Genomic DNA, 13,382 nt, shown 5'->3' on the forward strand with positions numbered 1-13,382 from the left:
ACCGCGACATCCTCGCCGTAGCAGCTTCCCCGTGTCCTTACAAACACTGACCCACATTTTATAGGCTAACCTGGATGACAGATACTGCGCTGGAAGAAGTAACGCCACTGAGTTATATAAACCCCATATATATATATGGGGCGGAAATCGTTTGGTTTGTCTGCAAAATAATATTCATATACATTTTGTATATATTCATATACAATATGTATATAGCTATAACTATATAGCTATAGTTATCTATCTATATCTATCTATCTATCATCTATCTATCTATATCTATCTATCTATCTATCTATCTATCTATCTATCTATCTATCTATCATCTATCTATCTCTATGTATCTAAATTAAATCTGTGTCTGTATATCGCCTTCTGGTTTATTTGGAACTGTTTGAAGGCTGTCCTTTCCCCCATCATCCAATTCCCCTTTTTTTGTGACGGTTGTTGGTGTTTGTTATCCACATCGCCTCCCAAATCACAGGCGATTATTGCAACAATACACAGGATGAACAAACACAAAACAAAGCCACCCACCGAGCGGGCTGTTTCCTACCTAAACCCGAAGTTATTGCTCTCCATTGACATCGCTGACACAAGAAAAGGAAATAGGAATTTGCAACAAACTTTGACGACTCCCTCCTCTCCCCCCCCTTCTCTGCTTCCTCCGGAGAAACACCACCTTGATCGGAGCTGATTGGAGCTTTTTCATTCGCACACAGCTACCCCCCCCGCCTACCCCATTTCCTACTTTTGCATATGCTAAAGTGCCATCCTTTCTACTTCGTTAGCACCTCGCAAAATAATACCAGTCACAACAAAGACACCAGCTAAAGATTTCTGCATTTACATTTTTTTTTCTTTTGTGGTGCGGGGTTTTGTTTTTGTTTCTCTGTTTGTTGTTGTTGTTTTTATTTTACGTCTTTTTTTGTTTTATTCCTTCTCTGCAACTGGCCTAATAGATTAATCAATAGCTATTTTCTTATCTTCGGCTCCCAGCAGATGCTGCCGTTGTTTGGGAAGCTGGGGGAGGAAGGGAAGGAAAAACAAAAACAATGGTGGGGGTGTGATTTTCACAGACCAAAAGTAGTTCTGGTGGTGGCTGTTGGTGTGTGTGAGAGTGCGTGCGCGTGTTCTCAAAATAAATTAAAATAAATTAATAAACCAGTGGCTGGTCCTTGGTCCTGGCGATAATCCCTTGAGAATTTGATCCCGGCCCGTTTAGCACAGCTGGAGACTCCTCCCCCTCCTTTTATCTTATATTATCTTATTTACTTTGACAGAAAGAGCATGGACTTTTTAAAAAAGAGCAACTCCTCCGCCTTTCGCAAAATTTTAGCCTTTTGATTTTTTTATTCTATTGACAGATGCGTAGATGGAATAATTTTAGCGCTCCTTTCGTTCCCAACAGAAGAAAGTTGCCCGACGAGATTGTTAAAATGAAGGCAGAGCGAAGAGGGGGCTTGTGAGGGTCTCTGTGTGTTTTTCACGTGGCAAAGGTGCTCTTTCTTTCTTTCTTTCTCTCTCTCTCTCTCTCTCTCTCTCTCTCTCTCTCTCTCTCTCTCTCTCTCTCTCTCTCTCTCTCTCTCTCTCTCTCTCTCTCTCTCTCTCCTCACCCCGCCACCCCCAGAGCCTTCCTGAAGGGGCTGCACTGATCAAGAGGGCGCGAGAGCCGCTGTTGTCCCTTTGTTGACAATTCCGCGCAACAACTTGAGTTTCGCCTGGCTTGCCAGCGGGGCTGCACTGACGTCAGGGAACCACGTGGCCCCGCCTCCTAGTATATCTTGCACGGGGAAAGTAATCTATCAGGCGAGCCTTTTTCAAAAGGGACTTTCAAAGTGGCCAACGAGTTCCTCCTCACGCCCGTCGCTCCCCCCGCCCTCCTTCCTTCCCTCTCTCTCTCTCTCTCTCTCTCTCTCTTGGCTACAAAGACACCACCTTCCCCCCCCCCCGCAACACCACCAGCCTAAAGCTTTAGAGGGAGGGGGCAAGAAAAGAAGGAGGGAGAGGGCAGGAAAGATCCTAAAAAGAGGAGAGGAAAGGAGGTGTCTATTGAGAAGTAGGGGGGTTATAGTCAAAGCCTGGAGCCGCGGCTGCAGCTTCCCAGCCCCGCGATGGGGAGAGCGGCTCGACAGGGATCTAACCTGCAGCGCCGGCGGCACTTCCGATGACTTGCGAGCAGCAGCAGATCGCGCGATCCCTCCGGCCGGGGACAGCCTTGCCGCCCGGGCGCTCCGATGCGCGCTCTCCCGCCGCCTGCAGAGACGATTCCCCGACGAGGAAGAACCCCTGAAGTGATCCCAGCCCGGAAGAGGAGCCAGGCGAGGAGTTGGAGCGGAGAGCAGCTTCAGCCGCCTTCCTCCTCCCCCTCCCACCCGACGCCCCCCCTCCCCACCGTCCTCGCCTCCTCCTCTTCCTCGCCGCCGCCCCGTCGCTGCTGCCGTCGCTGTCCTTTACGGAGGGGCTGGCGGGGGAGTCCCTCGCCGCCGTCGCCGACGCCGCTACCAGCGCTATCCTGATCCTTGATCGGAGAGAAAGAGGGAGACCCGGCTGAGAGATCGCTCCGAGAGGACTTGGAGCTGTTCCCAGATGCCTGCCCGGGGAGAAGAAGGCGCCGAGGCCGGCAGCTAGAGGAGGAGGAAGAAGAGGAGGAGGAAGAAGGGGGGGGAGGAGCAGGAGGGAGGGGGGAGCCTCTTCCTCTGCCAGCTCCGCTACCTGTTGGAGACGGATCTTCGAAGGAGGGGGACTGGATTGGCTCCCGGGCGCCTGGCTGGCCCCCACCCTTCTTCGTTTTGTTTTGCTTTTTTAAAAAAAAATATTAGTAGTAGTATTACCCGCGATATTATTATTACTAATCCCCGCTCTCCGTCTCCCGCCACCCTCCCGCCAGCGGTGATGACCCTGTCCGGCAGCCTGAGCTCCAGCGACATGTCCGGCCAGGCGGTGCTGACGGCCGAAGATGTGGACATCGACGTGGTGGGCGAGGGAGACGACGGCCTGGAGGAGAGAGGCTGCGGCGGCGGCGGAGGGGTCAGCGACGGCGAGGCCGGCTGCAGCCCCAGCGCACTGGCCGCGTCGTCGGGCTTGCCAGTCCAGCTGGCCCTCGACGAGGCGGCCGCTGCAGAGCTGCTGCTGGCCAAAGAAGCAGCGGAGCCGATGACGACCAGCGGCAGCAGCAACGGCGGCAGCCCTGTCGAGGAGAAGCTGGCCGGCGAGGAGGGAGCGCCGTCGGGGGGAGCGTCGTCGGGGGCCGCCGCGGCCGCTGCTGCTGCCTCCAGCGGCGGCAAGCCCAAGAGCAGCTTAGTGAAGCCTCCGTACTCGTACATCGCCCTCATCACCATGGCCATCCTGCAGAGCCCGCAGAAGAAGCTGACGCTGAGCGGCATCTGCGAGTTCATCAGCAACCGCTTCCCCTACTACCGGGAGAAGTTCCCCGCCTGGCAGAACTCCATCCGACACAACCTGTCGCTCAACGACTGCTTCGTCAAGATCCCCCGCGAGCCGGGCAACCCGGGCAAGGGCAACTACTGGACGCTGGACCCGCAGTCCGAGGACATGTTCGACAACGGCTCCTTCCTGCGCCGGAGGAAGCGCTTCAAGCGCCACCAGCAGGAGCAGCTGCGCGAACAGACGGCGCTCATGATGCACAGCTTCGGCGCGTACAGCCTGGCCGCCGCCGCCGCCTCGGCCGCCGCCGCCGGGCCCTACGGCAGAGCCTACGGCCTGCCCCACGGCGCCTACCCGCACCCGGCCGCCGCCCTCCAGTACCCCTACATCCCCCCCGTCGGGCCCATGCTGCCTCCCGCCGTACCGCTGCTGCCGTCCAGCGAGCTCAGCCGGAAAGCCTTCAACTCCCAGCTCAGCCCCAGCCTGCAGATCCAGCTCAGCGGACTCAGCGCCGCCGGATCCGCAGCCGCCGCCGCAGCCGCTGCAGCCGCCGCCGCCGCAGCCGCCTCCTCGGGGGTGAAAGCCGAGCCCAGCAGTCGGCCGTCGTTCAGCATCGAGAACATCATCGGCTGCGTCGGCGGGCCGGCCGCTACGTCGTCGGCCGCCAGCGCGCAGACTTTCCTGCGGCCGCCGGTCACCGTCCAGTCGGGCCTCCTGGCGCACCAGCCGCTCTCGCTGGCGCGGAGCACGGCGGCCATCGCGCCTATCCTCAGCGTGCCCACGAACATTATCTCGGGACAGTTCTTGCAGCCCGCCGCCTCTGCCGCGCCCGTGCAGGCCAAGTGGCCGGCGCAGTAGGCTCGACGGGGCCCCCGCGGGATGCTTCCCTCGCGCTCCTGCTCTTAGGGCGGCTCTTGGGTTTTTTTTATAATAAGAAACGGTCGTAAAGATTTTCTACCCGACGTCTCCGGAGAGAGCAGAGACTCCGAAGAAGAACCGAACGCGGCAAAGTCCACGGACTTCTTGGGACTCCAGTCGCTGGTTCCTGGACGGCGCCCTCTTGGAGGCCGAACCGTTGCACGGACGCTTCTCCAGCGCTTAAAAACTCTCGCGCTCCCGCTCACACGTACAAAAAGGAATGCTGTGTCTGTCTGTGCAGGTAAAAAAAAAAGCCTAACGCTCAAAAACCCCACGGCAAAGTATTTGTACATATTTGTATTCGGGCGAAAGCGGGAGGCAAAAGACTGTCTTCCCTTTTGCGGTTTTTATTTTTTTAAAATGAGCCACATTTGGGGGGGAAATAAAGGAAACACACAAGCGCAAGCAAGGGATTGGGAGCCCCGAACTTTCACTTTTGTTGAAGGTTCTTATTCTCCTCGGTCGTTTCCTTCGGCAGGGGAAAAATAAGCCCGAACACGCACCTGAATAATGAGGGGAGGCATTTTGATTTTGGATAGGAGAAAAAGAAAAGAACAAAAAGAAATCGAGCAAAAAATGAAATAGGGGAATTCCCCTATCGTTCTATTATAGAAGTCTGTTTATATATGAATGAATATATGTATTCTAAATGTTATCCCTTCGTGTTGTACACAGCTTTGTAAATAAATTTTTAAAACGGTGCTTTTGGTTGTTGACTTCCTACTGATGGGAGCGTGTGAAATCACTCGAGGCAGAGGGGATGCCGTGGAAAAACAATTTCGCGGCTTCAGGTAGGAAGTCGAGGCCCTCAGGCGGGAGAAGATGCAGTTTAAATCGCTGGGATTCGCTTCCCCGCAAAGGTGGGCATTCCGATGCCTTAAAACGGAACAGGCGAAGGGTAGCTATCACAGATTCGACGAAAAATATCGCCCTTAACATTTTTTAAATAATGATGATGATGATGGAAACCATATAAAGACAACTTCCCATTTAAATACCTGCAAAATTACGCAGCGCGAGTTTTAATTTCGCAAAGGATCTTATTTACAGATTTTAAGGTCTCAGGTTACTGAAAATGCCTTCGTTAATAAAGCAAGCTGGACCAGGGTGGTTCGCTGAGGCCAAATTGTTTCTCGGCGGTGGAGGTAAAAGGACAACATCTCCCCACAAAGCTATAGGAGAGGAAATCGAATTAAATGCGGAATCAGCATTAACAAAAATTAAATTAAGTTTTCCATTCTCATCCAATAACCGGATAACTTTAATTCTCCGCCAAGTTTCCTTACCCAAATGATGCATTTCCTCCCGCTTTTACAGCAGAGGAAAAGGCGCCAGTCTTCTCACCTGCTCGACTCTGAAGGTGTGGGTCGCTTTGTGCGATGTCTGGGGATACTGGGGTTTAACTCCAGGTTTTCGAACTGAAGGCTTGGAACGGTTTTTTTTTTTTCCCCTTCCTGAAATAGAAACAAAGGTATAGGACACAACCCAGAATCTGGCATCAAAGGGCACCCACCTTTGTGAATGAAAGCTCCTCTTTTAACAAGCAGCTACGCGGTGAGGTTGCGGCGCGATGGAAAAAAAGAAGGTGTGCGTTACAAACCGATCATCGACGAAAAAAAAATGTCTTGAAGCAGGACATCGTGCCTTTTTGCTGTGTCCCATCGGGTAAAGACGTCTCTATAGCTATTCCTATATATCAGTAGCCTTGTAGATAGAGATCTGTGGCTAGAGATATGGGGATATTTCGGGTCATATTTTAAGTCACGGAAGGGCCTGGCGAGGAGGTGGAGAGGGGAGCCATTTGACTCAATGGGCGCCTTTCTCCTGGACTTTCTGAGAATGTAGATCCCACCCTATGGCGTGATAGAACCATTTTGGAGCGAATTTGTTTGCATTCTGAAAGAAAGGAGACAACCGAAAGCTTCAAAGGGTGGGAAATATGGGTATGGCGCGCGCGCGGGTATCTATCTGATATCTCTATCTATCTATGTATTATATATATATCCATGGCAGTGGAAGTGCAAATGACCCCTCTCTCTTTGGAACAAAACATGCGCTTTGTCAGTTGCGGGAAGGCAAGGATTTCGTTCTGCTCTGTCCCTGGTCAGGAACTGGCCTTGCTCAGTTTCCTTTAGCGCAGGCAAGAGGCCGGATACTGGCCTGGATGCGCCTTGAAGGAGGGCCGCTGTCCTTGCCTGGTGCACAATTTGTTTTCCAGATAAACCATAAATATTATTCCACCCTAAGTAAACATTTAGACCTCGGGATATGTGGACGAAAATAAAGTAAGCTGCCTGGTGACGGGGGGGCGGCGGGAGGAGGCGGAGAGCGAGTGCTTGAACTTTATAAATAAGGACCTGCTAATCATTTGACACTCCGAGGCAAACAAGCAGCTCATCCAAGCGGGCGATTAGGTATCAGCCGCTTTTTCAAGCAGGTCCCTACATGGAAGCACCGGGTGTGTGTGGGTGTGTGTGTGGGTGTCCCGTCGTCCCCCCCCCGTCGGGCCGCCGTGGCCTCCCATTTTCGCTCCCTTCTGCCCCCCCTTACCAAAATCTCTCTCTCTCTCTCTCTCTCTCTCTCTCTCTCTCTCTCTCTCTCTCTCTCTCTTTTCCCTTTTAAAAAATCTCTCTGCTTGTCTGTCTCTCTCTCTCTCTCTCTCTCTCTCTTTTCTTTTTATTTATTTTTTTCTTCCAAGGCCAGAGAAACGGATTTAACTTGCTCGGTGCGCTGCTGCCTCTCCTCCTGCCGCCGCTATAAAAGTCACAAGTTGTTTCACAGTTGTGTCTGGCTAATCGGTTTTTACACAAACAGCAAATGGTCCGTGGGTTGTGCAAAACCCCGGTCTATATTTAGCTGATACCCCTGGGAAAAGAGGAAGGGGGCTCTTCTTGAATTCAGGGGCCGGCTCGCCGTTGTTGCTGAGCCAGGCCTTCGCCATGACATTGGATAACAGAGGGCTCATTCCAGCCCTGATCCTTTGTTACTTATAAAATTACTCCCTTCATATTTCCGCGCATAGCTCCAATACCTCGCGGCCCTTGCGGAGGGCAGGGAGGCTGTGTGTGTGTGTGTGTGTGTGTGTGTGTGTGTTGAGGGTCACCAGAAGCCTTTTGGTTTAAAGTAGAATAAGGTCCACGCAATACACCCAAAGGCGTCCCCGGGCATCATCTGGAGGTAGAAGAGAAGGAGGGAGGGCAAGGGAAAGAGAGCCGTCAACTTTCTGCCCAATTGGCTCCGCTTGACAGAAAGGAAAGGGTGGGGGGAGAGAGGAAAACATCGAGACTTTTCTGCTTGGACCTTTTTTTTTTTTGGTCTCGTAGCGTGCAAGAGAATATATAGGGCATGATAATCTGGAAAGACATTGCTGCTTGGGTACCAGCCACCAAGGTGTAGAGTTAGGGGAATTTCCAGTTTCAACAGGAATGATAGTATTCTCTCTGTTTTTCTGCGTGTATCAGAGCAGCTCCTTGATCCGAGCAGGAAGGATCGGGGATCCAGATCGAGGCGCTTCTCCTTCTTAAGGGGATCCCCGCTCTCTGAGCAGCTCAGAGGTGGATCCTTTGAGTTAAACTGAATCCTTCTCCACGGAGTTAGGTTGTGTCCAAGCTGCTGGGAATAGTTAAGAGCTAGGCATTTGCATTCGCAAACCTAAAACCCACCCCCAATGGCTCGTGCCTGTGCTGAAGGCCACAGGAAAGCGCATTTGGAATTATTAGTGTTAGGCATAAGGAGCGGTGGTGTGGGGGTGTGTGTGTGTGTGTGTGTGTGTGTGTGAGAGAGAGAGAGAGAGAGAGAGAGAGAGAGAGAGAGAGAGAGAGAGAGAGAGAGAGAGAGATGGAAGGAAGGGAAGAGGGCGGCCATTGATGTTAACGCCAGGAATCCGGGGAGAAAAAGTCCGAAGAGGCGGCAGGCAGGTGAAGCTGGACTCTGGAAGGATGACAGCCTTGTAGTGGCAGAGTGACGCCTCTAGGGGGCTTTTGCCGTGCGCAGAATTCTCCCGCTCTCTTGGATCGTTGCCTTCCAGCCTCCAGGCCCATTGAATAAAAACTGGGACAGAAAGAGGCGCGCCTCATTTTATCCTTGAATTTTGGGTTGGGGCGTCGTCATATCATGGCAAGAGGAGGAAGACAACTTTTCATTTTAGGGGCTAAACTAGGGGAGAATCCCAGGGAAAGCCACGAGAAGATGACTATCGTTGTGATCATTCAAAGACGGTCATCCTTACGCGGCTTAACTGGGGAGATGTGCAAGACACGGGAGGAGGCGGATATAGTGGGGCAGATGCTCGGATATATAGGCAGGCGAGAGAAAGGCGGGAGGGGAATTCTGGGGAACAGATAATCGATCTCGAATGCTAGCCATTGATTTCGCAGAATATATGCCCGTTTGCCTTCTGACCCTTCTGAAGCGTCAGTCAATGTCAACAAGGACGTCATATTTTTCAGAATAGACACAGTCCTTGGGTGTTTGTGTTTCATCTGGTTTGAATTGGGGAAGGAATGTTAGGTGAGTAGATGCATCACGATACACCCTCCCCCCCCCCCAAAAAAAAGTGCTGTGAAAGAGTAGTAGTTACAACAAAAACAACCCAATTCGGCTCTTTTCGTTGGTTGCTGCAGTATAGTAAACGCGGGTGTAGGGGGCGATAGAGACAGTAGTATCTTGGTCACGATTCGGACCCCATTCCCAGGATTTGCCCGTTCCTTCCTGCCCAGAACTATGGCGGCAAAAGAGAAGGCAAATTCTTCTCAATTCCAGCAGCGCCACCAGCCCCCTAAGAAAAGGCCAGCCCCCCTAACAAAAATCCTGGCTACGCCCATGCCACGATCCAAATTATCAGAATACCAGAATTTTTCATTTTCTTGTTCTTCCATTTTTCTCTTCTCTGCCATCCTCCAGACACCCAACTGTTCAACTAAAACAAACGCCTGTTTTAACCAGACATGACACTCTGTCCTCTGGAGCATTTTCAAAGTAACAAGATAATGGGCGGTGTTCAACTAAGTCTTACTCAGATCAGACCAATTGAAATTTATGGACCTAACTTAGGCAGGTTCATTAATTTTAATGGGATTGCTCTGAGTAAGACTTAGTTGAACACTACCCTTTTAGTTGTTTTTTTATTATTATTATTATTATTATTATTATTATTATTATTTTGTTACGTATATCCCCCTTTTCCATTAAGAATCATCTTGCTAACAATAAAATCCAAACAGGTAATAAGTCAGCAACATCCCAATAACTCTCACAGGAAAGGCAGACACAGTTAAATAAAACAATTATAGCAAGGATGCAGATTAACCATAGAGCATTGAAGAAAAACACATCACTTCACTGGCAAAACATCTGTTTAAATAATATGGGGTTTACCTGTCGAAAAGTCGGGAGATTTCATCAGGAGAAGGGAATGCTTCAGGTAGCCTGTCCCCAAGCCATTTAGGGTTTTGTACATTATAGCGAATGGGGGGGGGGGAGGTTTGGCTGGGCCAACAATTGGTGATGGATTGTGTCTTAGTCATTTCTCCCTTTTGGATTCTCCTGCGCTGAAGCTGAAAGACCTTACCTGGTGGCTCAGCAACTGAAGTAAAGAGACATTAGGATGAGGCTTCTTTGGAGGGCTTGTAATTTTTGGAAAGAGGCTATTGCTGCCCCACCTGTACAAACTTTGGGACAAATTGATGGGGAAAGCTATGGCACTTTTCATAGAGTCCATGCCACCCAAGAACATACACCTCAGCTCTTAGTATGTACTGCATATGGAAAGCAAAATGTCATTGCTGCCCTACATCTCTAGGGTCAATCCCCCGGGGGCAGCTGGTGTGTGGAGGAACTTGTATATAGAGACTCATAGAGTTGTGTGTGTATGCATGTTGGGGGGGAATCAATACTAATATTAATTATTGCTAATAATAATTGGGACAGGGGGTGGCTTTATTATTCTCAGTTTTATGCAGCTATTCCATTAAAAAAACCAACATTAACTGTAATGAAACACACTATTCATAGAAGGAAGGCGCATTTAGCCACCTCTCTCACCTTTTCTGTGCAGTCTTCTCAATATACAGCATCGTATTGAGTCAGGCTATTTTATTTATTTTTGTTTATTATATTTATATACCACCTTTTTCTTCAAAAGAACTCAAGGGGGTGTAACATGGTTCCCCCCTCCCATTTCATCCTCACAACCACCCTGTGAGGTAGGTTAGGCTAGGAGGCGGTGACCAGCCCAAGATCACCCATTGAACTTCATGGCTGAGCAGGGATTTGAACCCTGGTTTCCCATGTCCTAGTCCAGCACTCTAACCATTACGCTACACTGGCTCTGTTGGTCCATCTAGCTCAGCCTTCTGGGAAGGCAGGAAGGGGCTTTCTCAGCCGTGCCTGGAGATGCCAGGGCTGAACCTCGGACCTTATCGTTCATGCAGAGCACATGCTGTCTACCACAGCAACAGCCAGCCTCTTCCCAAGCTGTTAAGTTACATCTTTTGCTTGTATTGCCAGATATTAAAAGCCTGGCCTATACGATCTGCATAATCGAGTGAAAAAACCTTTCCTGGATTGTACCACTTTAGGCTGCAGGTGGAGGGATTTTATACCTGAATGTCTGAAAAACCAAAAGGGGTAGGAAAGGCTGCAAAAGGATCTTCCCCAAACTGGGTGAATTGCCAACTTAAGCTGGGTATAAGTGGATCACACTGTGGCAAAAAACCCTCATGAATTTCACATATATACATTGATAGTGTTTGAACTAGCTACAAACTACGAACTAATCAGAACTAAACAATTTGGGTCATGGCTCTACGAAAAAGTACCTATGAAAAAGGCAAAGTCCATGCAAGGGATCTTTACGGAAAATAAAACTCGGTGCGGATATTCTCTTGTGCAAATTGATGGCACATCCACATCTGGAACACTTTGTACAGATCTGGTTGTCCCACCTCAACAAGGCGATTGCAGTGCTGGAAAAGGTACAGAAAGGGAAGGCGAAATTATCAAGAGGCTTAGAGAAGCATTCAGTTTAAAGCAGTTATCTCCTATGCTAAATATGTTCAAAAATATATTAATATGTGCACCTGCAATATTGCAAGCCCCAATACTCAACCAATTTGAGCGGCTGCAGCAAAAAAACCCACTACAGAATATTAAGGTAGGTAAATCCTTGGGATAGGCTGAGCCAAGTGTCCTAATGGGGATACAAATCGCCACCCTCCTCAGTCCTCAGATTAATCATTTGATGAATGGAAGTGGATCAGCTGTGTTTGTGTGTGTGTGTGGGGGGGTTATCTGCCTGTGTGCACATGCGTATGTGGAGTGACCGCCCATTTTTAGCCACATCCACACATGACAGGTGGCGGGTGGGTGGACCGGGGTAAATGCAGCACTTGGGTCAAAAATAGTTTATTACCCCTACTTTAGGACCTAAGAACGTGCTGAAGAGCCTGATAGCCCTGTTTGTGAATGAAAGGTGGCTTTGGGGAGGTGGGGTTGGAGCAGAGAATCAGCAGAGGAGTGCTTAACCCCATTCCCACCCACTGCTTTTCCATTCCAACTCCCCTTGCCTCTCTCCTCCCATTGGATTTCATATGTGTTTGACTTCACAACTGACCAGCTAACCTACTGACTTCTCCAACAAGGGGAATAATAATACTCGCCATCCTTACAGGACTGTTTTAACCACTACTGAAGTAAAGGGTATCATAGTGCTTTGAACTATGCTTGTTTAGCTGCAGCTTTGGAGGTGTGGGTGCAGCAAGGGCTTGAATGGAAGATTTCATTCCAACCTTATCCACACCCGTTTGCTTTCCATTATAGAAGTCCATGATAGGTGGTAAGTTCCTGCAGGGGGTAGGGCACAGAGACTGCCAACTGAGCTTTCAAGGGTGGGGCACCAATAATTTTGGGTCCCCTTGATCCAAAGCCCCATTGATCCTTGGGTCCCTGAGCTACACCAACCTCTTTTACTTAGGGCACACTTTTGCACACTTTCCCCCCAGTATCAGCATGGTCAGCTGTATCAGCCGCAAACCACAAGGCGATATACGTGGAATGTGCTCCCCCACTTCAGAACTATTGTTTTTCTTCATGTGCAAATGTTTCCCTCTATTGATTACATTGAAAGCTGCCTTATATTATAGAATGAGGAGTGCCTAGTCCACCCCCCCTGCAATGCAGGAATATGCAGCTGCCCCGTACAAGGATCGAACCTGCAACCCTGGCATTATGAGTACCACGCTCTAACCAATTGAGCTATCCAACCAGGTCAGACTATTTGCTATCTAGCCCAACATTCACACTCTGGCTCTGAAGTACAACTCCCTTCCACCCAGCTCAGGTGATGGGAATTATGGTCCAAAACAGATGGAGAGCCCCAAGTTGGTGGAAACCTGGTCGACTCTGACTGGCAGGCAAGTGGCCTTTCCCTTCCTGATCCTTTTAACTGGAGGTACCAGGTATTAAAGGGATGTGGGTGGTGCTGTGCTCTAAACCACGGAGCCTGTTGGGCTTGTTGATCAGAAGGTCGGCGGTTCGAATCCCCGCGACGGGGTGAGCTCCCGTTGCTCGGTCCCTGCTCCTGCCAACCTAGCAGTTTGAAAGCATGTCAAAGTGCAAGTAGATAAATAGGTACCGCTCCGGCGGGAAGGCAAACGGTGTTTCTGTGTGCTGCTCTGGTTTTGCCAGAAGCAGCTTAGTCATGCTGGCCACATGACCCAGAAAAACTGTCTGTGGACAAACGGCTCCCTCGGCCACTAAAGCGAGATGAGCGCAACTCCAGAGTCGTTCACGACTGGACTTAACTGTCAGGGGTCCTTTACCTTTACCTTACCAAGTATTAAACCTGTTTGGAAAGTTTATGCTCTATCCACTGCATTGGGGTCCCCTTCCCTCAATTAATTGGTTGATGACTAACGAAGTGAGCCATTGTGGGAAAGTGGTTAGAACATCACAGACTAGCACCTGGGAGACCAGGGTTTGAATCCCTGCACAGCCATGAAGCTCATTGGGTGCCAGTTGCTGCCTCTACCCCACAGGGTTGCTGTGTGGGGATTAAATGAGGAGAGGGGCTGGGGAAC

At 50.1% G+C, this 13,382-nt stretch overlaps 1 protein-coding gene across 1 annotated transcript; it reads left to right on the top strand.

Moving 5' to 3' along the window:
* Window positions 1-1,651: 1,651 nt before the first annotated feature.
* Window positions 1,652-5,007, top strand: FOXD3 (forkhead box D3). The gene has a single exon (XM_081915857.1). It carries the CDS (start codon window positions 2,896-2,898, stop codon window positions 4,243-4,245), a length of 1,350 nt encoding a protein of 449 aa, XP_081771983.1. The 5' UTR covers window positions 1,652-2,895; the 3' UTR covers window positions 4,246-5,007.
* Window positions 5,008-13,382: the final 8,375 nt, after the last annotated feature.

Source organism: Podarcis melisellensis (genome assembly GCF_964234715.1).
Source record: "Podarcis melisellensis genome assembly, chromosome: 6".
Classification (NCBI taxonomy): Eukaryota; Metazoa; Chordata; class Lepidosauria; order Squamata; family Lacertidae; genus Podarcis; species Podarcis melisellensis.

What these genes read in the sequence shown, in the direction of transcription:
- FOXD3 (XM_081915857.1), top strand. Translation starts at nt 2,896, where the DNA reads ATGACCCTGTCCGGCAGCCTGAGCTCCAGCGACATGTCCGGCCAGGCG.